General features: G+C 42.0%; 2 protein-coding genes, 1 long non-coding RNA gene and 2 pseudogenes across 3 annotated transcripts in view; 1 reads left to right on the top strand and 4 right to left on the bottom strand.

The window, feature by feature from the left end:
- Window positions 1–4,417: 4,417 nt before the first annotated feature.
- LOC136485409 (kafirin PSKR2-like) lies at window positions 4,418–5,127 on the bottom strand (annotated as a pseudogene).
- A 4,852-nt stretch (window positions 5,128–9,979) lies between these two features.
- Window positions 9,980–10,687, bottom strand: LOC136485410 (kafirin PSKR2-like). Its single transcript, XM_066482300.1, has one exon. It carries the CDS (start codon window positions 10,685–10,687, stop codon window positions 9,980–9,982), a length of 708 nt encoding a protein of 235 aa, XP_066338397.1.
- A 686-nt stretch (window positions 10,688–11,373) lies between these two features.
- Window positions 11,374–12,080, bottom strand: LOC136485411 (kafirin PSKR2-like; annotated as a pseudogene).
- A 4,809-nt stretch (window positions 12,081–16,889) lies between these two features.
- LOC136485412 (22 kDa alpha-zein 4-like) overlaps window positions 16,890–24,853 on the bottom strand; it is a 32,859-nt gene continuing 24,895 nt past the window's right edge. The window contains exons 2-3 of the mRNA XM_066482301.1: window positions 22,615–22,628; window positions 16,890–17,386 (exon numbers count right to left, since the gene is read on the bottom strand). Coding sequence (XP_066338398.1) covers window positions 16,890–17,386; window positions 22,615–22,628 — 511 coding nt within the window. The remainder of the gene's footprint in view (window positions 17,387–22,614; window positions 22,629–24,853) is intronic.
- On the top strand, window positions 21,196–22,365 carry LOC136485413 (uncharacterized). The gene is made up of 2 exons (XR_010766442.1): window positions 21,196–21,835; window positions 21,973–22,365. It is a non-coding gene; the product is annotated as an uncharacterized lncRNA (long non-coding RNA).

Here is a 24,853-nt window from a genome sequence, read left to right on the forward strand (position 1 = left end):
GTACAGGTGCAAATCTAGAGATGCTTAATTGAAAAGGTATTCAAATTGCTGCTATAGGTATTAAATCTCCAAGTTATGTTACTTAAGCTTTTATGCAAAATGTTGTCAAGCTAACTCCATTGATAAAGCCTTGCATACTCCTTGGCGTCATATTATTTCTGGTTTATGACGGGTAAGCCTAGCTGAGTACATTCTTGTACTCAGGGTTTATTCCCTCTTGTTGCAGATGACATGATGTATCATGGGTACTGTAAGAACTGCCTTCATCCTGCCATGGATGAGGACTAAACCATGGGGCATGGTACTCCTAAGATATTCTCTCTGTTCTGCTTTTGCTAGAAATGACCGTGGTACTGGCATGTATTTGAACTAAGTGTGATGTTAATGTCAAACTACTTTGCTTCCGCTATTTAAACTTGGTTTGTAATAACTATGTGAACTCCGATGGATGTGAGATATTTGTGAACTGTGATGTAACATGTGACTGGTTGTGTTGAATCAAGTACGATCTTGGTTTGTATGTTATTTAATTTGAGATCCTTCATGATTTCATCGGACTACTAGGTTTACATGGAGTCAAGTATGATAGTTTGATCGCTTAGGTGATTGCTATTGTACTTGTGCTCTTATAAATGGGACGGTTCTGTTACATTCGTACCCCGCAGCAGCAACTGGTGAGCACAGCGGAATGATGAACGTAGTTGTAGTGCTCACCGAAAGAGCAAGGAGTGCAAGGAGGGCAAATATCTTGGCAGCCATTGTTGCTAAGATGTTGCAAGTGCGTTTCATTTGGGAAGTTTTTCATTGCTGTCAATGATATGGGTGGTGGATTAGCTATTGATTTGGGGCCTATTTATACAAGTGAGAGCTCATGTATATCTGTTCAGATCTTGGATTTTACCAAAAAATTGATGAGCTAGAGATGACATGGCACCAAGTCAACTTCGACGCTTAGTTTTCAGTTTTGTAGGATTATATCGTATGTGTTGGCAAGATAGTGTCCACTACATGCTATAAAAAAGTGCCCTTTTCTATAGGAGTTCTCTAGATACATGAGGAATGACATACCTGATAACTTCACCTTTACACATGACAAAGCCTTAGCCACATCATATTTGTTCCACTTTATAGACATGATGAGTATGTGAAGTTATGACTTGCTCTTGTGAATCAAAGCCTTTATCAATGGAATTTATTGTAGCATTGTACTCAGGGTTGAAATATACACAATAGTTATGTGAGAAGTTATCAAGCAGCGAGTGAAAAAATGCTGCAAGATCGTGGCTAATTGAAGTCCCTGTATGTCTAAAATGCATGCACATGCATCTCTACACCTAAAAGATACCTAGGTGTATCGTCAGCGCAAATACTCGCCCTGCCCGACTCTTCTCTCTGTAACTACATGACTTCATTTCCTAAGTATATCTGTTACCTATGTTACCTATGTGACTCAACCTGGATTGAATAAGGGAGTCCAATATACAAATTGGTTAGCTACGTATGTCCTTTTCCTATGTATGTCCGTTCATCATGGATAGGGGCATCAATCTCCAAGTCGTGGTGGTCACGCTTATGGTGCCGAAGTCACCCGTGTTGATGTACAACAGCGGCCATGGGCGGTTTGTTGTGCCTGGCGAGGCACACGGGTGTTGCGCGCTCCATCGCTGCACAGGGCCACAAGCACCGCGAAGAACACCGGTTGAGACGGTCCATCCTTTGCGCCGCCGCCAGGTGCCATGCCACTGGTAGCACCGGTGACCTCCCGCAGGGTTCCATTCCTAGGAGCTCCTGTGACCAAGACGTCGAGAGTCTGGCCAGGCACGTTGCGCAAGTCCTTACACACCACATTCGCGCACGCATGCGCGCAACGGTGAACATCGACCCAGTGGTGCCCGTGCTCTGCTCTACTCTTTCATTACCAAAAGTTGATTTTACATCAAAGTTATACATGCATGAAGATGAATATGTCAGCTTAATAAGCATCATTGGTGTCCCAGAGAATTATAATTAGAGAAGAATTTTTGCATGCACTATGATTTTGCAGTGTGTGTATATACTACGACCACTGCTCTGCCTGGCGATGTTGTTGTCTTACGTCTTATAGAGGATTCATGTGTTGGGGCTAAGGGTTAATTAGAGAAGTGAAAAAGGCCTCAGATTTAGAAATAATTTAGGGTTCCTATAATAAAAAAATATTTAACAGCTGCGTGGGCAAAAATTCTTGGCCTCCATGCAACACACAGGCATATATCTAGTAGAATATAAAAAATTGGCATGCTTATTACTATCTTGGCCACTGCCACACACTCCCTTTGTTCTGGATTACAATTCACTTTATCTTTTTGTAAAAGCATGCTTGTCTAACTTTGAAAAAGTTTTAAATAAATTTTGACAACAAAAATGCACCATCAAGACATACGCAATGAAGAATTCAATGAAACAAACTTGATGTTCAAGATTTTTGGTAATTTTTCTAAGAAATATGTCAAAGTGAGGTAAGATTACCTTAGGGAAAAGCTAGAGCAAGTAATAAACTGGAGCGGAGGGGCTATATGTTGAACTCTACCTCTTGATTCAAATAGAAGTACATCTAATTTTCACTAAACTCATGCTTAAATTATTTCCATATAGTAAGGAGAATGATAAGTTTGATGCCACTTTTGTTCCTTCCACCATCTATGATATGAATCTGCCCTTCAATATACAGATGAAGAGGATCATGGCCAACCTCCTAGCTGTTCGAAACAAAAGTCATTTGGGCTCAAAGGCATAGATCCATTCAAGAAAAAAACAACATGATCATTAACATAAACCTTGCTCAGCTGTGCTGCAAAAACTCAAGATAAAGAAGACTAAGATGGGGCTTGCGTTGATTTTTTATGCGAAAAACTACAACATCCAGACTTGAAGTTCCATGACAACCCACTCCATCATATTCAGTCTTCACTAGAATAGTGAGCACATAGGTACACATATATTAATTCCGTGGATTCGAATCAAAGATATTTCGGATTTCCCTACACACGACCTGAATCTTGTCCAAAAGAATCTCTGGAACATTCGGATAATAACCTTAATCTCTAGGACTGGACATTAATTTTAGGCTAAGCAAATCCAATAAGGCTAAAAACATTTAAAAATAGTAACTTCTGTTGACACATAATCAGAGCGAGACCAACAAAATCTTCATGGCTTCATTTACTATTCCTTGTTCATTTACAAAGCAATGCATTTCATGATTCTATAATAATTTGCTTTATGGGTGCTCAAATAGATATGATAATATATCTGTTCTAGTTTTATATAACATGTGAGTTAAGGTTACATTGGTTCTAGTGCTATGAGCTACCCCTAGTAAACCGTCGTGTCAGTAATAAACTTCTGGATTTGTTTAGATTTAAGATTTTAGAACATGAACTTTTTCACATTCTACACATAGATGAAAACTACAATCCATTGGACTAGGCTAGGTGTCAGAATGGCACTCCAGGTGGGTTCTCTCTCTACAGAACAGTAGGATGGCGGTGGACGTTTAGTACTTTAATCTGGGGACGTTACTTTTGGGTTTTGATAGCCCCACTCTAAATCATATTATAGTCGGTGCGGTGCCCATCAACAAAGATCCCATCTTTGGTAATGCTACCTAGCAGAAAAGTGAGCTACCGTGTTGCGCAGCCAATTTGATGCAAGTTTGGTGTCGCTCTTTAAAATTTGCTCTAACATATTCGTGGGTAATTAAACTTCACGTTCATCATAAATTTTTTTGGCGACGAGTTTTATACTTTGTTGTTATGTACTTCCAAATTGTTACTGATAGGGTCTAGTTGATTTAATGCCCTTGGCCTTGTCAAGTTCATGGGCTCCAATTATTTCCTTATTTTTCTACAATATTATGGTGTCTTGCACAATTTTGCTCCAAGATAAAAACACACGCACCAAATATTTACTAGAAAAAATAATTAAGAGGTGTGACTTTGCATACCAACTTTGCATGCACATATACGTTTACTCATGAACTTCTATTATGTTTTCCTTTGTATACGTGCACCTGACTTGAAAGACAATGGTCAAAGCATATGTGCCCATGACTTTCTTAAAACAACATACCATAGATGCAAGTACTCAACTACACGCACGTACAGTCGCATCTATTTCACAAACACCCACGCACACAGCCAAATGAGAACATTCAAGAGGTCAGGCTGGCACATCTTGATATTGATGATGTAATGTGGTATTCTCTACGTATTAATCAAGCACGTGGCTGTAGTTATGATTTGATATTTTTCAATTGATTATACAGAGAAAAAAATTAAGGAATAGACTCAGATAAATCTCAATCAATGTATTGATTATTTCTGGGAAGTTGCACACGCCGACACAAGAACATTGTTATCAAGTACAACTCATTTGTATTCTAGAAGATGGCACCTCCAACGTTGGGTTGCTGCCACGACAAGGCAGGGTTAATCAAAGACATCTGGTTGAATGGCAGCAATTGTTGCTGCTGCAGGAAGGCGGCAGCCAACGGGTTAGCCAGTGCCAATGGGTTAACTGGGAGCAGCTGTTGTTGCTGGTGGTAGGCAGCGGCGGTTGCAACAGCCGACTGGGTAATCGGAAGCGGCTGCTGCTGTTGCAGGTATGCAGCGGCGTTCGCCACAGCTAGTTGGTTGAATGGAAGCAGCTGTTGCCGTTGCAAGTAGGCGGCAGGGTTCGCCACGGCTAGTTGCCTGAGCGCTGGCAGGAAACTGTTGTAACTGTTGTTGTTGCAGGTATTCAATGGCATTCGCCGCAGCCAGTGGGTTTGCAGGAAGCAGCTGTTGCTAGCTGCAAGTAGGCAGCAGGGTTTGCCACAGCTAGTTGACTAAGCGCTGGCAGGAACTGCTGCTGTTGCAGTTGCGCTACGATGGTCTGTACTAGTAGGTGAGCCGAGGATTGCTGTTGCAATTGGGCAATTGGTTGTTGTAAGATGCTCGCCGCGAGCACCTGTTGTAGCCTATAGGCCCGCAGAACTGGGTGTTCATAGCCCGCAGCAGTAACTGGTGAGCACTGCGGAATGATGAACGCAGTTGTAGCGCTGACCGAAAGAGCAAGGAGTGCAAGGAGGGCAAATATCTTGGCAGCCATTGTTGCTAAGATGTTGCTAGTGCGTTTCACTTGGCAAGTTTTTGATTGCTATCAATGATATGGGTGGTGGATTAGCTATTGATTTGGGGCCTATTTATACAAGTGAGAGCTCATGTATATCTGTTCAGATCTCGGATTTCGCCAAAAAATGGATGAGCTAGAGATGATATGGCACCTAGTCAACTTCGACGCTTAGTTATCAGTTTTGTTGGATTATATGGTATGTGCTTGGCAAGATAGTGTCCACTACGTGCTATAAAAAGTGTCCTTTTCTATAGGAGTTCTCTAGATACATGAGGAATGACATACGTGACAACTTCACCTTTACACATGACAAAGCCTTCGCCACATCATATTTGTTCCACTTTATAAACATGATGGGTATGTAATGTTATGACTTGCTCATGTGAATCAAAGTGTAACGCCCCGGATAGGAACACCACCGGAGGCTACCAAACAACATCTAAATTTTATTATGTCTGCAAATCATTAAAAATTTTGGCAGAGTTTCCCTAGTATTCTGGGCATCTAAAACAGGTAAATCACATTACAAAGGCGATATAATCACCAACAATAGTATCAAAGGAACCATCCCAATAGCAAACATCGTCTCATCCAAACCAACCATTAAGCAACCTCTAGTTAAGCAAAGCATATGTAAACTAGGTGTTCGTATCATGAAGGTGCTACTCCCGGTTCCCATGCATGCTGCTGTCATTTAGTACGTAAAAACCAAATAAACACAAGGGTGAGTAAAAACACTCGGCAAGTACAATTAGAACCGAAAGAAGAAAGTCAACGTTGTCCGCGAACGAAAAATCAGAACATCCATGAACAGTAGTTTTCGTCTGAAACGGACAACACTTGAATCCTCGAAATAGTAGTTTCCATCTGAAACGGACGAACTTGAATCCTTAGCATTTACCGGTAAAGCCAAGCAAGTGGGGCCAGCACTTACTCGCAGGAACCTGAACACAAGAACCAAATTGCACCTCCGGATAAACCAGCACTAGAATTGAATGTAAAAGAAATCATGAAACTTGAACTTGAATATAAAAACCAAATTGCACATCCGGATCCACCGAAGCAGGAATTGAATTTAAAAGAACACTCGGAACTTGAATCATATAGCACATGAAACAATTGAATCAATTGAAAACTCAAACAAGAGGCATAAGCCCATACATAGGTTCGTCATGCACTTGCCTTAAGTTTGGCGAGAATCCGGCATGCGTGCCACCCTCGGCAACGGCGCTTCCCACACCCGAGGAGCAAACTACTATAGGAACTAATCCACATCGATCACGAAGCTATTTTATAAAAGCTCAATTAAACCTCTCAGTCGAACCCTAATATGTCAATTCTCATATTTTTAGAAGATCCAGTAAAATTTGAGTTCCTTGCTGTTTTGACCATAACTCTCAATTCTATTATCCAAATGCAGCAAATAAATACATCTCGGATATCTACAGAAAATTTCCTATAATTTGGTTTAGAAATCCAGGACCAATTCTGACTCTAAATACCTCGAAAATAGATAAAAGATTTATGCACAGAGAATATGTCTAGCTAGAAAGCAGCACTGTTTTGGGCATAACTTATCGGATTTGAATGAAATCAGCACCGTTGGGAAGATAAAAATGAGAGCTGTGACTTTTGTTTAACTCACCTGTTGAGATAATTTACAGATTATTCCCAGAAATTCAGCGATTCAATCTGCATAATTAGAGCGTACTCCAAATTGATCTACCAGTTACAAATTGACTTGTACACGTACGTAACTGCTGCCTCTACGTCCTTGTTAAGACAGCTGCCACAACAGAAACCTTAATTTCGCAAAGAACTAAATAGATCCCCATAAGTCTAACCTTTTCTTTCCTCCTCTTTCTTGCCCCAATTCTCTTTCTGCTATTTCCCTTTGCCTTCACGACAGTGGCCTCCCAGGATCTATGCGCCAGCAGTAGCTAGCCTTGCTACTTCCAGCCTTCACGTAGGAGCACCAAGATTAGATGAAAGCAACTCACGGGAAAACAATAACTAGAGTAGGAACTGAGGTACAGAAGCGAGGATGCATGCAAGATGCGTGCTACTTCCAGCGAGGGAAGACGACCTGGCAAGGGGACCTCCTCAAACGTTGGCAGCTTGAACGAGACAGAGAGACAGGAGCGGTGCGAACAAAGGAAGAGCTCAGGCGAGAGGCGGCGGCGGGAACAGGAGGATGCGGCTCTGAACAAAGCAGCGTGAGGAAGAGCCGGTGGCATAATGGGGCCTTTTTCTTCTTCTTATTAACCGGTCAGGAAACCAAACCCTAAATCAGATCCAATGGTCTAAATTTAACGGTTCCTCCTAAATTCATCCAACCTCCAAACGAAACATGTTAGTACTCAAATGAATTCGTTTCGACGAGATCTGCACAACCACGGTGTCCGATCGCCCATATGACTCCCGGTTCAAATAGTCAAAATTTGCTCGTCTCATTAGTCCGTTCGGTCAACTTATTAATTTTGTATTAAAAAAATTCGGGATATTACACAAAGCCTTTATCAACGGACTTTGTTGTAGCATCGTACTCATCATGGTTGAAGTATATACAGTAGTTATGTGAGAAGCTATCAAGCAGCGAATGAACAAATGCTGCTAGACCGTGACTAATTGAAGTCCCAGTATGTATAAAATGCATGCACACGCATAGAATATACAAAACTGGAATGCTTACTACTATCTTGGCCACTGCCACACACTCCCTTTGTTCTGGATTACAATTCACTTTATTTTTGTCTAAAATCAAGCTTGTCTAACTTTGAAAAAGTTTTAAATAAATCTTGACAACAAAAATGCACTATCAAGACATACGCAATGAAGAATTCAATGAAACAAACTTGATGTTCAAGATTTTTGGTAATTTTTCTAAGAAATATGTCAAAGTTAGGTAAGATTACCTTAGGGAAAAGCTAGAGCAAGTAATAAACTGGAGCGGAGGGGCTATATGTTGAACTCTACCTCTTGATTCAAATAGAAGTACATCTAATTTTCACTAAACTCATGCTTAAATTATTTCCATATAGTAAGGAGAATGATAAGTTTGATGCCACTTTTGTTCCTTCCACCATCTATGATATGAATCTGCCCTTCAATATACAGATGAAGAGGATCATGGCCAACCTCCTAGCTGTTCGAAACAAAAGTCGTTTGGGCTCAAAGGCATAGATCCATTCAAGAAAAAAAACAACATGATCATTAACATAAACCTTGCTCAGCTGTGCTGCAAAAACTCAAGATAAAGAAGACTAAGATGGGGCTTGCGTTGATTTTTTAGGCGAAAAACTACAACATCCAGACTTGAAGTTCCATGACAACACACTCCATCATATTCGTCTTCACTAGAATAGTGAGCACATAGGTACACATATATTAATTCCGTGGATTCGAATCAAAGATATTTCGGATTTCCCTACACACGACCTGAATCTTGTCCAAAAGAATCTCTGGAACATTCGGATAATAACCTTAATCTCTAGGACTGGACATTAATTTTAGGCTAAGCAAATCCAATATGGCTAAAAACATTTAAAAATAGTAACTTCTGTTGACACATAATCAGAGCGAGACCAACAAAATCTTCATGGCTTCATTTACTATTCCTTGTTCATTTACAAAGCAATGCATTTCATGATTCTATAATAATTTGCTTTATGGGTGCTCAAATAGATATGATAATATATCTGTTCTAGTTTTATATAACATGTGAGTTAAGGTTACATTGGTTCTAGTGCTATGAGCTACCCCTAGTAAACCGTCGTGTCAGTAATAAACTTCTGGATTTGTTTAGATTTAAGATTTTAGAACATGAACTTTTTCACATTCTACACATAGATGAAAACTACAATCCATTGGACTAGGCTAGGTGTCAGAATGGCACTCCAGGTGGGTTCTCTCTCTACAGAACAGTAGGATGGCGGTGGACGTTTAGTACTTTAATCTGGGGACGTTACTTTTGGGTTTTGATAGCCCCACTCTAAATCATATTATAGTCGGTGCGGTGCCCATCAACAAAGATCCCATCTTTGGTAATGCTACCTAGCAGAAAAGTGAGCTACCGTGTTGAGCAGCCAATTTGACTGCAAGTTTGGTGTCCCTCTTTAAAATTTGCTCTAACATATTCGTGGGTAATTAAACTTCACGTTCATCATAAATTTTTTTGGCGACGAGTTTTATACTTTGTTGTTATGTACTTCCAAATTGTTACTGATAGGGTCTAGTTGATTTAATGCCCTTGGCCTTGTCAAGTTCATGGGCTCCAATTATTTCCTTATTTTTCTACAATATTATGGTGTCTTGCACAATTTTGCTCCAAGATAAAAACACACGCACCAAATATTTACTAGAAAAAATAATTAAGAGGTGTGACTTTGCATACCAACTTTGCATGCACATATACGTTTACTCATGAACTTCTATTATGTTTTCCTTTGTATACGTGCACCTGACTTGAAAGACAATGGTCAAAGCATATGTGCCCATGACTTTCTTAAAACAACATACCATAGATGCAAGTACTCAACTACACGCACGTACAGTCGCATCTATTTCACAAACACCCACGCACACAGCCAAATGAGAACGTTCAAGAGGTCAGGCTGGCACATCTTGATATTGATGATGTAATGTGGTATTCTCTACGTATTAATCAAGCACGTGGCTGTAGTTATGATTTGATATTTTTCAATTGATTATACAGAGAAAAAAATTAAGGAATAGACTCAGATAAATCTCAATCAATGTATTGATTATTTCTGGGAAGTTGCACACGCCGACACAAGAACATTGTTATCAAGTACAACTCATTTGTATTCTAGAAGATGGCACCTCCAACGTTGGGTTGCTGCCACGACAAGGCAGGGTTAATCAAAGACATCTGGTTGAATGGCAGCAATTGTTGCTGCTGCAGGAAGGCGGCAGCCAACGGGTTAGCCAGTGCCAATGGGTTAACTGGGAGCAGCTGTTGTTGCTGGTGGTAGGCAGCGGCGGTTGCAACAGCCGACTGGGTAATCGGAAGCGGCTGCTGCTGTTGCAGGTATGCAGCGGCGTTCGCCACAGCTAGTTGGTTGAATGGAAGCAGCTGTTGCCGTAGCAAGTAGGCGGCAGGGTTCGCCACGGCTAGTTGCCTGAGCGCTGGCAGAAACTGTTGTAACTGTTGTTGTTGCAGGTATTCAATGGCATTCGCCGCAGCCAGTGGGTTTGCAGGAAGCAGCTGTTGCTGCTGCAAGTAGGCAGCAGGGTTTGCCACAGCTAGTTGACTAAGCGCTGGCAGGAACTGCTGCTGTTGCAGTTGCGCTACGATGGTCTGTACTAGTAGGTGAGCCGAGGATTGCTGTTGCAATTGGGCAATTGGTTGTTGTAAGATGCTCGCCGCGAGCACCTGTTGTAGCCTATAGGCCCGCAGAACTGGGTGTTCATAGCCCGCAGCAGTAGCTGGTGAGCACTGCGGAATGATGAATGCAGTTGTAGCGCTGACCGAAAGAGCAAGGAGTGCAAGGAGGGCAAATATCTTGGCAGCCATTGTTGCTAAGATGTTGCTAGTGCGTTTCACTTGGCAAGTTTTTGATTGCTATCAGTGATATGGGTGGTGGATTAGCTATTGATTTGGGGCCTATTTATACAAGTGAGAGCTCATGTATATCTGTTCAGATCTCGGATTTCGCCAAAAAAACGGATGAGCTAGAGATGATATGGCACCTAGTCAACTTCGACGCTTAGTTATCAGTTTTGTTGGATTATATGGTATGTGCTGGCAAGATAGTGTCCACTACGTGCTATAAAAAGTGTCCTTTTCTATAGGAGTTCTGTAGATACATGAGGAATGACATACGTGACAACTTCACCTTTACACATGACAAAGCCTTCGCCACATCATATTTGTTCCACTTTATAAACATGATGGGCATGTAATGTTATGACTTGCTCATGTTGTCGCATCTATTTCACAAAACACCCACGCACACAGCCAAATGAGAACGTTCAAGAGGTCAGGCTGGCACATCTTGATATTGATGATGTAATGTGGTATTCTCTACGTATTAATCAAGCACGTGGCTGTAGTTATGATTTGATATTTTTCAATTGATTATACATAGAAAAAAATTAAGGACTAGACTCAGATAAATCTCAATCAATGTATTGATTATTTCTGGGAAGTTGCACACGCCGACACAAGAACATTGTTATCAAGTACAACTCATTTGTATTCTAGAAGATGGCACCTCCAACGTTGGGTTGCTGCCACGACAAGGCAGGGTTAATCAAAGACATCTGGTTGAATGGCAGCAATTGTTGCTGCTGCAGGAAGGCGGCAGCCAACGGGTTAGCCAGTGCCAATGGGTTAACTGGGAGCAGCTGTTGTTGCTGGTGGTAGGCAGCGGCGGTTGCAACAGCCGACTGGGTAATCGGAAGCGGCTGCTGCTGTTGCAGGTATGCAGCGGCGTTCGCCACAGCTAGTTGGTTGAATGGAAGCAGCTGTTGCCGTAGCAAGTAGGCGGCAGGGTTCGCCACGGCTAGTTGCCTGAGCGCTGGCAGAACTGTTGTAACTGTTGTTGTTGCAGGTATTCAATGGCATTCGCCGCAGCCAGTGGGTTTGCAGGAAGCAGCTGTTGCTGCTGCAAGTAGGCAGCAGGGTTTGCCACAGCTAGTTGACTAAGCGCTGGCAGGAACTGCTGCTGTTGCAGTTGCGCTACGATGGTCTGTACTAGTAGGTGAGCCGAGGATTGCTGTTGCAATTGGGCAATTGGTTGTTGTAAGATGCTCGCCGCGAGCACCTGTTGTAGCCTATAGGCCCGCAGAACTGGGTGTTCATAGCCCGCAGCAGTAGCTGGTGAGCACTGCGGAATGATGAATGCAGTTGTAGCGCTGACCGAAAGAGCAAGGAGTGCAAGGAGGGCAAATATCTTGGCAGCCATTGTTGCTAAGATGTTGCTAGTGCGTTTCACTTGGCAAGTTTTTGATTGCTATCAGTGATATGGGTGGTGGATTAGCTATTGATTTGGGGCCTATTTATACAAGTGAGAGCTCATGTATATCTGTTCAGATCTCGGATTTCGCCAAAAAACGGATGAGCTAGAGATGATATGGCACCTAGTCAACTTCGACGCTTAGTTATCAGTTTTGTTGGATTATATGGTATGTGCTGGCAAGATAGTGTCCACTACGTGCTATAAAAAGTGTCCTTTTCTATAGGAGTTCTGTAGATACATGAGGAATGACATACGTGACAACTTCACCTTTACACATGACAAAGCCTTCGCCACATCATATTTGTTCCACTTTATAAACATGATGGGCATGTAATGTTATGACTTGCTCATGTGAATCAAAGTGTAACGCCCCGGATAGGAACACCACCGGAGGCTACCAAACAACATCTAAATTTTATTATGTCTGCAAATCATTAAAAATTTTGGCAGAGTTTCCCTAGTATTCTGGGCATCTAAACAGGTAAATCACATTACAAAGGCGATATAATCACCAACAATAGTATCAAAGGAACCATCCCAATAGCAAACATCGTCTCATCCAAATCCAATCATTAAGCAACCTCTAGTTAAGCAAAGCATATGTAAATTAGGTGTTCGTATCATGAAGGTGCTACCCCCGGTTCCCATGCATGCTGCTGTCATTTAGTACGTAAAAACCAAATAAACACAAGGGTGAGTAAAAACACTCGGCAAGTACAATTAGAACCGAAAGAAGAAAGTCAACGTTGTCCGCGAGCGAAAATCAGAACATCCATGAACAGTAGTTTTCGTCTGAAACGGACAACACTTGAATCCTTAGCATTTATCGGTAAAGCCAAGCAAGTGGGGCCAGCACTTACTTGCAGGAACCTGAACACAAGAACCAAATTGCACCTCCGGATAAACCAGCACTAGAATTGAATGTAAAAGAAATCGTGAAACTTGAACTTGAATATAAAAACCAAATTGCACATCCGGATCCACCGAAGCAGGAATTGAATTTAAAAGAACACTCGGAACTTGAATCATATAGCACATGAAACAATTGAATCAATTGAAAACTCAAACAAGAGGCATAAGCCTATACATAGGTTCGTCATGCACTTGCCTTAAGTTTGGCGAGAATCCGGCATGCGTGCCACCCTCGGCAACGGCGCTTCCCACACCCGAGGAGCAAACTACTATAGGAACTAATCCACATCGATCACGAAGCTATTTTATAAAAGCTCAATTAAACCTCTCAGTCGAACCCTAATATGTCAATTCTCATATTTTTAGAAGATCCGGTAAAATTTGAGTTCCTTGCTGTTTTGACCATAACTCTCAATTCTATTATCCAAATGCAGCAAATAAATACATCTCGGATATCTACAGAAAATTTCCTATAATTTGGTTTAGAAATCCAGGACCAATTCTGACTCTAAATACCTCGAAAATAGATAAAAGATTTATGCACAGAGAATATGTCTAGCTAGAAAGCAGCACTGTTTTGGGCATAACTTATCGGATTTGAATGAAATCAGCACCGTTGGGAAGATAAAAATGAGAGCTGTGACTTTTGTTTAACTCACCTGTTGAGATAATTTACAGATTATTCCCAGAAATTCGGCGATTCAATCTGCATAATTAGAGCATACTCCAAATTGATCTACCAGTTACAAATTGACTTGTACACGTACGTAACTGCTGCCTCTACGTCCTTGTTAAGACAGCTGCCACAACAGAAACCTTAATTTCGCAAAGAACTAAATAGATCCCCATAAGTCTAACCTTTTCTTTCCTCCTCTTTCTTGCCCCAATTCTCTTTCTGCTATTTCCCTTTGCCTTCACGACAGTGGCCTCCCAGGATCTATGCGCCAGCAGTAGCTAGCCTTGCTACTTCCAGCAGCTTCACGTAGGAGCACCAAGATTAGATGAAAGCAACTCACGGGAAAACAATAACTAGAGTAGGAACTGAGGTACAGAAGCGAGGATGCATGCAAGATGCGTGCTACTTCCAGCGAGGGAAGACGACCTGGCAAGGGGACCTCCTCAAACGTTGGCAGCTTGAACGAGACAGAGAGACAGGAGCGGTGCGAACAAAGGAAGAGCTCAGGCGAGAGGCGGCGGCGGGAACAGGAGGATGCGGCTCTGAACAAAGCAGCGTGAGGAAGAGCCGGTGGCATAATGGGGCCTTTTTCTTCTTCTTATTAACCGGTCAGGAAACCAAACCCTAAATCAGATCCAATGGTCTAAATTTAACGGTTCCTCCTAAATTCATCCAACCTCCAAACGAAACATGTTAGTACTCAAATGAATTCGTTTCGACGAGATCTGCACAACCACGGTGTCCGATCGCCCATATGACTCCCGGTTCAAATAGTCAAAATTTGCTCGTCTCATTAGTCCGTTCGGTCAACTTATTAATTTTGTATTAAAAAAATTCGGGATATTACACAAAGCCTTTATCAACGGACTTTGTTGTAGCATCGTACTCATCATGGTTGAAGTATATACAGTAGTTATGTGAGAAGCTATCAAGCAGCGAATGAACAAATGCTGCTAGACCGTGACTAATTGAAGTCCCAGTATGTATAAAATGCATGCACACGCATAGAATATACAAAACTGGAATGCTTACTACTATCTTGGCCACTGCCACACACTCCCTTTGTTCTGGATTACAATTCACTTTATTTTTGTCTAAAATCAAGCTTGTCTAACTTTGAAAAAGTTTTAAATAAATCTTGACAACAAAAATGCACTATCAAGACATATGCAATGAAGAATTCAATGAAACAAACTTGATGTTCAAGATTTTTGGTAATTTTTCTAAGAAATATGTCAAAGGTAGGTAAGATTACCTTTGGGAAAAGCTAGAGCAAGTAATAAACAGGAGCGGAGGGGCTATATGTTGAACTCTACCTCTTGATTCAAATAGAAGTACATCTAATTTTCACTAAACTCATGCTTAAATTATTTCCATATAGTAAGGAGAATGATAAGTTTGATGCCACTTTTGTTCCTTCCACCATCTATGATATGAATCTGCCCTTCAATATACAGATGAAGAGGATCATGGCCAACCTCCTAGCTGTTCGAAACAAAAGTCGTTTGGGCTCAAAGGCATAGATCCATTCAAGAAAAAAAACAACACGATCATTAACATAAACCTTGCTCAGCTGTGCTGCAAAAACTCAAGATAAAGAAGACTAAGATGGGGCTTGCGTTGATTTTTTATGCGAAAAACTACAACATCCAGACTTGAAGTTCCATGACAACCCACTCCATCATATTCGTCTTCACTAGAATAGTGAGCACATAGGTACACATATATTAATTCCGTGGATTCGAATCAAAGATATTTCGGATTTCCCTACACACGACCTGAATCTTGTCCAAAAGAATCTCTGGAACATTCGGATAATAACCTTAATCTCTAGGACTGGACATTAATTTTAGGCTAAGCAAATCCAATAAGGCTAAAAACATTTAAAAATAGTAACTTCTGTTGACACATAATCAGAGCGAGACCAACAAAATCTTCATGGCTTCATTTACTATTCCTTGTTCATTTACAAAGCAATGCATTTCATGATTCTATAATAATTTGCTTTATGGGTGCTCAAATAGATATGATAATATATCTGTTCTAGTTTTATATAACATGTGAGTTAAGGTTACATTGGTTCTAGTGCTATGAGCTACCCCTAGTAAACCGTCGTGTCAGTAATAAACTTCTGGATTTGTTTAGATTTAAGATTTTAGAACATGAACTTTTTCACATTCTACACATAGATGAAAACTACAATCCATTGGACTAGGCTAGGTGTCAGAATGGCACTCCAGGTGGGTTCTCTCTCTACAGAACAGTAGGATGGCGGTGGACGTTTAGTACTTTAATCTGGGGACGTTACTTTTGGGTTTTGATAGCCCCACTCTAAATCATATTATAGTCGGTGTGGTGCCCATCAACAAAGATCCCATCTTTGGTAATGCTACCTAGCAGAAAAGTGAGCTACCGTGTTGAGCAGCCAATTTGACGCAAGTTTGGTGTCCCTCTTTAAAATTTGCTCTAACATATTCGTGGGTAATTAAACTTCACGTTCATCATAAATTTTTTTGGCGACGAGTTTTATACTTTGTTGTTATGTACTTCCAAATTGTTACTGATAGGGTCTAGTTGATTTAATGCCCTTGGCCTTGTCAAGTTCATGGGCTCCAATTATTTCCTTATTTTTCTACAATATTATGGTGTCTTGCACAATTTTGCTCCAAGATAAAAACACACGCACCAAATATTTACTAGAAAAAATAATTAAGAGGTGTGACTTTGCATACCAACTTTGCATGCACATATACGTTTACTCATGAACTTCTATTATGTTTTCCTTTGTATACGTGCACCTGACTTGAAAGACAATGGTCAAAGCATATGTGCCCATGACTTTCTTAAAACAACATACCATAGATGCAAGTACTCAACTACACGCACGTACAGTCGCATCTATTTCACAAACACCCACGCACACAGCCAAATGAGAACGTTCAAGAGGTCAGGCTGGCACATCTTGATATTGATGATGTAATGTGGTATTCTCTACGTATTAATCAAGCACGTGGCTGTAGTTATGATTTGATATTTTTCAATTGATTATACAGAGAAAAAAATTAAGGAATAGACTCAGATAAATCTCAATCAATGTATTGATTATTTCTGGGAAGTTGCACACGCCGACACAAGAACATTGTTATCAAGTACAACTCATTTGTATTCTAGAAGATGGCACCTCCAACGTTGGGTTGCTGCCACGACAAGGCAGGGTTAATCAAAGACATCTGGTTGAATGGCAGCAATTGTTGCTGCTGCAGGAAGGCGGCAGCCAACGGGTTAGCCAGTGCCAATGGGTTAACTGGGAGCAGCTGTTGTTGCTGGTGGTAGGCAGCGGCGGTTGCAACAGCCGACTGGGTAATCGGAAGCGGCTGCTGCTGTTGCAGGTATGCAGCGGCGTTCGCCACAGCTAGTTGGTTGAATGGAAGCAGCTGTTGCCGTAGCAAGTAGGCGGCAGGGTTCGCCACGGCTAGTTGCCTGAGCGCTGGCAGAAACTGTTGTAACTGTTGTTGTTGCAGATATTCAATGGCATTCGCCGCAGCCAGTGGGTTTGCAGGAAGCAGCTGTTGCTGCTGCAAGTAGGCAGCAGGGTTTGCCACAGCTAGTTGACTAAGCGCTGGCAGGAACTGCTGCTGTTGCAGTTGCGCTACGATGGTCTGTACTAGTAGGTGAGCCGAGGATTGCTGTTGCAATTGGGCAATTGGTTGTTGTAAGATGCTCGCCGCGAGCACCTGTTGTAGCCTATAGGCCCGCAGAACTGGGTGTTCATAGCCCTGCAGCAGTAGCTGGTGAGCACTGCGGAATGATGAATGCAGTTGTAGCGCTGACCGAAAGAGCAAGGAGTGCAAGGAGGGCAAATATCTTGGCAGCCATTGTTGCTAAGATGTTGCTAGTGCGTTTCACTTGGCAAGTTTTTGATTGCTATCAGTGATATGGGTGGTGGATTAGCTATTGATTTGGGGCCTATTTATACAAGTGAGAGCTCATGTATATCTGTTCAGATCTCGGATTTCGCCAAAAAACGGATGAGCTAGAGATGATATGGCACCTAGTCAACTTCGACGCTTAGTTATCAGTTTTGTTGGATTATATGGTATGTGCTGGCAAGATAGTGTCCACTACGTGCTATAAAAAGTGTCCTTTTCTATAGGAGTTCTGTAGATACATGAGGAATGACATACGTGACAACTTCACCTTTACACATGACAAAGCCTTCGCCACATCATATTTGTTCCACTTTATAAACATGATGGGCATGTAATGTTATGACTTGCTCATGTGAATCAAAGTGTAACGCCCCGGATAGGAACACCACCGGAGGCTACCAAACAACATCTAAATTTTATTATGTCTGCAAATCATTAAAAATTTTGGCAGAGTTTCCCTAGTATTCTGGGCATCTAAACAGGTAAATCACATTACAAAGGCGATATAATCACCAACAATAGTATCAAAGGAACCATCCCAATAGCAAACATCGTCTCATCCAAATCAATCATTAAGCAACCTCTAGTTAAGCAAAGCATATGTAAATTAGGTGTTCGTATCATGAAGGTGCTACCCCCGGTTCCCATGCATGCTGCTGTCATTTAGTACGTAAAAACCAAATAAACACAAGGGTGAGTAAAAACACTCGGCAAGTACAATTAGAACCGAAAGAAGAAAGTCAACGTTGTCCGCGAGCGAAAATCAGAACATCCATGAACAGTAGTTTTCGTCTGAAACGGACAACACTTGAATCCTTAGCATTTACTGGTAAAGCCAAGCAAGTGGGGCCAGCACTTACTCGTAGGAACCTGAACACAAGAACCAAATTGCACCTCCGGATAATAACCAGCACTAGAATTGAATGTAAAAGAAATCATGAAACTTGAACTTGAATATAAAAACCAAATTGCACATCCGGATCCACCGAAGCAGGAATTGAATTTAAAAGAACACTCGGAGCTTGAATCATATAGCACATGAAACAATTGAATCAATTGAAAACTCAAACAAGAGGCATAAGCCCTATACATAGGTTCGTCATGCACTTGCCTTAAGTTTGGCGAGAATCCGGCATGCGTGCCACCCTCGGCAACGGCGCTTCCCACACCCGAGGAGCAAACTACTATAGGAACTAATCCACATCGATCACGAAGCTATTTTATAAAAGCTCAATTAAACCTCTCAGTCGAACCCTAATATGTCAATTCTCATATTTTTAGAAGATCCAGGTAAAATTTGAGTTCCTTGCTGTTTTGACCATAACTCTCAATTATATTATCCAAATGCAGCAAATAAATACATCTCGGATATCTACAGAAAATTTCCTATTATTTGGTTTAGAAATCCAGGACCAATTCTAATCTAAATACCTCGAAAATAGATAAAAGATTTATGCACAGAGAATATGTCTAGGCTAGAAAGCAGCACTGTTTTGGGCATAACTTATCGGATTTGAATGAAATCAGCACCGTTGGGAAGATAAAAATGAGAGCTGTGACTTTTGTTTAACTCACCTGTTGAGATAATTTACAGATTATTCCCAGAAATTCGGCGATTCAATCTGCATAATTAGAGCATACTCCAAATTGATCTACCAGTTACAAATTGACTTGTACACGTACGTAAGTGCTGCCTCTACGTCCTTGTTAAGACAGCTGCCACAACAGAAACCTTAATTTCGCAAAGAACTAAATAGATCCCCATAAGTCTAACCTTTTCTTTCCTCCTCTTTCTTGCCCCAATTCTCTTTCTGCTATTTCCCTTTGCCTTCACGACAGTGGCCTCCCAGGATCTATGCGCCAGCAGTAGCTAGCCTTGCTACTTCCAGCAGCTTCACGTAGGAGCACCAAGATTAGATGAAAGCAACTCACGGGAAAACAATAACTAGAGTAGTAACTGAGGTACAGAAGCGAGGATGCATGCAAGATGCGTGCTACTTCCAGCGAGGGAAGACGACCTGGCAAGGGGACCTCCTCAAACGTTGGCAGCTTGAACGAGACAGAGAGACAGGAGCGGTGCGAACAAAGGAAGAGCTCAGGCGAGAGGCGGCGGCGGGAACAGGAGGATGCGGCTCTGAACAAAGCAGCGTGAGGAAGAGCCGGTGGCATAATGGGGCCTTTTTTCTTCTTCTTATTAACCGGTCAGGAAACCAAACCCTAAATCAGATCCAATGGTCTAAATTTAACGGTTCCTCCTAAATTCATCCAACCTCCAAACGAAACATGTTAGTACTCAAATGAATTCGTTTCGACGAGATCTGCACAACCACGGTGTCCGATCGCCCATATGACTCCCGGTTCAAATAGTCAAAATTTGCTCGTCTCATGAGTCCGTTCGGTCAACTTATTAATTTTGTTTTAAAAAAATTCGTGATATTACACAAGGCCTTTATCAACGGACTTTGTTGTAGCATCGTACTCATCATGGTTGAAGTATATACAGTAGTTATGTGAGAAGCTATCAAGCAGCGAATGAACAAATGCTGCTAGACCGTGACTAATTGAAGTCCCAGTATGTATAAAATGCATGCACACGCATAGAATATACAAAACTGGAATGCTTATTACTATCTTGGCCACTGCCACACACTCCCTTTGTTCTGGATTACAATTCACTTTATTTTTGTGTAAAAGCAAGCTTGTCTAACTTTGAAAAAGTTTTAAATAAATCTTGACAACAAAATTGCACTATGAAGAGCACAGCGTTCAATGGCATATCGACGAACCTGGTGGTCTACATGGAGACCGTCCTCCATGGCAGCTACCTGGACAGTGCCTCCTCACCACGTGGTACGGCACCAGCTACCTCACGCCCATCTTCCACTACCGGAAACGTCAAATTTGCCGAGTGTTTTTATGTTTGCCGAGTATATATTCTTTCGGACACTCGGTAAACAAGTTCTTTACTGAGTGCTGCACTAAAAACACTCGGAAAAGAGGAGGTTTGCCGAGTGTAAAAAAAACACTCGGCAAAGAGGAGGTTTGCCGAGTGTTTTTTTTTACACTCGGCAAAGAAATAAAATCTTTTTTCTGGGAAAGAAGGAGAAGAAAAATATTGAAAAAAAACTTTGCGAGGGCCAAAATCTAGGACACTCGGCAAAGCAAAAAATATCTTTTTTCTGGGAACGAAGGAGAAGAAAAAAATGAAAAAAAAACTTTGTCGAGTGCCCAAATCTAGGACACTCGACAAAGAAAAAAAGAAGAAGAAAAAAATAAAAAAAACTTTGCGAGTGCCCATGTGTAGGACACTTGGCAAAGCAAAAAATATTTTTTTTTCTGGAAAAGAAGGAGAAGAAAAAAATTAAAAAAAACTTTGCCGAGTGCCTAGATCTAGGACACTCAACAAAGAAAAAAAAGAAGAAGAAAAAAATAAAAAAAAAACTTTGCCGAGTGTTCCGATCTGGGACACTCAGCAAACAAATAAAATATCGTACTTAACCAGCGCCCAGCGCCCCCTCTCCTCCGGTCCCCACCCCTTCTTCTTCCCCTCTCCTCCCGGCCCCCAGCGCCCCCTCTCCTCCCGCCGGCGCCGCCTCCCTCCCCTCCTCTCCCGGTCGCCCTCTGCCCCTCCGGCCGCCGCAGAAATCTTCGAATGCTCTTGTCGTCCTCCGGGATTCATCACATGTGTCCGTATGTGATTTTCGTGCTACTGTGTTCTAGTTTTCTCCCTTTTTTGTTCTTGCTTCGATCTGTTTGATTCGAGGTTTTGGTGGTGTTTTGGTCGGCTAAATTCGTGCAATGATATGTGCTGATGTTGCTCTATAAATGAATTCGATTGAATCAAGACGAGAGCTGATTTTTGGTTTTGGGAAAAGTTTTCGTTCTTTGGCTTCGATCTGAATTTTCCGGAGGCAGAGTTCAAATTGGGCAATGATTTCTTGAGAATAGCTTGCCTCCTCCGCTGTGATTGCCTGTACAAAATTTGGGAGCGATTCGTTTTGATTTGATCTAGTTTTCATTGAATTTTTTGGTCGCGTCCCTTTTCTGCTTAAGTCCGTCGGCTCTGTCCGGCGTCCGCAGGAGCGCACCCAGCGCCCGAGTACGTGCTCGCTAGCGCACAGAGCACACCGGTGTGGTATACCGTAGTTGGGCCACCGGATTCAAGGTCCAAAGACCCTGCGCTGGTACGCTCCCTCCTCTCTCTGTGTTTCTTCTCTTTCTCTGGTTGATTCGTGAAAAGGAGTCGAACTCCAGGAAGCAGTCCGCCGCTCCCAGGCTGCTCGGTCTAACTCCCTCCGTTCGTTGCTTGTTCCTGCTCCAGGCACATGAGCGTAGGATCCAGTAGCAGCAGGTGCATCGCTTAGCTTTGAGCGGCAAGTGCAGCAGTCCGTGCTTATTTTTTGATTGGTCAAAAGTTTACTAGCATCTCTTTCTCTCTGTTCGGTGCCTGATCCTGTGTGGTGCTCAGCTGCAAGAGAAATTAATCCAACAGTTTTTCATGCACTTGCGTGTGATCAGCTGTATAAATTCTATATTTCTTCTCCTGGACTTTATATCTGCTAGAGTCAGTGAAGTGGATCTCCTGGCAGACCTTCAGTTTTCTGTTTGGTTGGTTGCTTGCAAATTATTCTCTAATTAGCATGAAACTGTCTGTGTATTGGAAATTGTCATGTATGATAGCGAATTGAGAAATGATAGCAGCTTGTTTTGAAGAGCCTAATTCTTGCGCTACTGCAAGCAGCACACAGATGGTAGCTAGCGAGTGTAATTCCTAATTATTATTTTTTCTTTGAAAATATGTTTGCCGAGTGTAATTCCGAAAAACACTTGGCAAACAACAATGGTATGCCTGAGAAAAAAATTATTTTTTTTCTTTGGAAAATAGGTTTGCCGAGTGTAATTCCCAAAAACACTTGGCAAACAATAATCCTTTGCCGAGTGTCAAATTTGAAACTCGACAAACCATTTGCCAAGTGCGCGATAAAAAATACTCGGCAAATAGTTGTTTGCCGACACACAGATGTCGTGTGTTGTATGCCGAGTGTTACACTCGGCAAAAGTAGTTGCTGAGTGTTTTTGGGACTTTGCCGAGTGCCCCTGGCACTCGGCAAAACTACTGTATCCCATAGTGTTCCGCGCCATCATTGCCGACACCTTCTTGGGCAACTAAAACACCATCTTCATCTCCCTCGCCGTCTACCTCCTTGTACGCATTACTCATCCATCATCATGGTTTAGACATGGCCATTCACATTGATCAGAGTATCACACACATTACGATGGATGCTAAGAGACAGGTCTGCCTCACGCGCATGCCATGTGCAGGGAATGATGTTTATCACCTTCTCTGCGTTCCTGCTCACGGCGGCGGAGCTCGGTGGCTCTTCGGTGTTTGGTGTGCGGAGCGTCGCCTTCATCGGGCTATACCTCCTACCTCATGGCCATGGGAAGCAGCGCCGTGCGGTCCTTCTCTGCTGCCATTTGGTGCCGAGCAGTTCGACCATGACAACTCAGTGGACCGGGAGAGCAAGGCGTCTTTCTTCAGCTGGCTCTACCTCTGCGTCGACTTCGGCCCCATCGTCTCGGGCCTTCTTATCGCGTGGATCCAGGACAACGTTAGCTGGGGCCTCAGCTTCGGCATCGCCACCGCCTGCATCTCGCTCTCCTTCGCCGCCTTCATGCTCACCACGCCCATGTATAGGCGCCGCATGCCCACCCACTACGCCACCCAGGATTTTTAGGGGCGGCTCAAGACCATTTGTAGCAACGGTTTGGCCAGCCGCCCCTACCAAACCATTGCTACAGATGACCGATTTCAAATTTGAGAAATTGAAACGTAGTTTTCCTTAACAAAATGAATTCAAATGAAAAAGTTGTCAACTATAAAGTTCTATAACTTTTCAAGATCGACAACTTTTACTTTGGTTATTTGTTCATCGGACATAGTGTTATTAACATTGTTCACAAATCTTACATACCCCTCTTGTAGTTTATGAAACTATAGGAGAGAGATATAAGATTTGTGAACAATGTTACTACAACTTTGTCGGATGAACAAATGACCAAAATAAAAGTGGTAGATTTTGATCAGTTCTACAACTTTTATGTTATGATTTTTTCAGCTGAAATCATTTAATATTTTAAAATGACGTTTGAAGTTGTCATTTTTGAAATTCAAATTTCAAACTCATAAAACACAGTCACATGAAAAGATGACCAAAATAATAGATGTAAGAACACAATATATTGATAGAGCATGATTTTAGAAAATTTTAGGAAAAAATAATCAAATTTGAAGTTAGTACGAGGGAGAAAGACTAGTTACAAGTTTTAGCCACAGATTAAAAAGAGAAATCAGAGTTCTTCAACAATTTAAAAATTAAATTTCTAAAAGTATTTTCAAACAGTAAATGGTTTCAAATGGAAAAGTTGTAAACAGCAAAGTTCAATAACTTTTCAAGATCTACAGCTTTTATTTTGGTCATTTCTCCATCCAAGGCCATTTGAAAAAATTCAAATTTTAGTACTTAATTTTTAATATTCAGCGTCTATTTATAGGGCCGCCTACAAATCGGATTTGTAGGAGTGGCTGGATGTAGAGCCACCCCTATAAATATGGTCATTTGTAGGGCGGCCTGATAACACCAGCCGTCCCTACAAATCCATTTGTAGGGGTGGCCCATTTGGGAACCATTGGCGCCTAAAAAAGGAAGCGTTGATACAAATCCTTTTTTGTAGTAGTGTCCAGCACGCCGCTCAAAGCCACAACCAGGCTGTCGCCGCCGCATACAGAAAGTGAGGCATCACCACAAGTCATCATCGGTCTCTTCGCACATACACTAGTAGAGAAATGACTTTTGATCCACTTCGAAATTTGGCTTTAGTTCCGGTATTTTTCGCGCCCGGGACTAGAGAAACCTTTAGTTCCGGTTGGTAGCTCCAACCAGGACTAAAGGTCCCTGCCCAACGACTACTGCGGCAGGCTTTTGCTGCAGGGGACCTTTAGTCCCGGTTGGAGATACCAACCGGGACTAAAGGTTAACTTTGACTCCTGGTTGGTCCCTCCAACCGGGAGTAAAAGTCTACTCCCGGCTGGAGGCTCCGTCCAGGATTAGAAAGGGACCTTTAGTCCCGGTTGTTGTCTCCAACTGGGACTAAAGATCCCCTCCTATATACCCCTTCTTCCTCCCCGAGCCCGAGCC

Source organism: Miscanthus floridulus, chromosome 10, assembly GCF_019320115.1.
Source record: "Miscanthus floridulus cultivar M001 chromosome 10, ASM1932011v1, whole genome shotgun sequence".
In the NCBI taxonomy this organism is placed as follows: Eukaryota; Viridiplantae; Streptophyta; class Magnoliopsida; order Poales; family Poaceae; genus Miscanthus; species Miscanthus floridulus.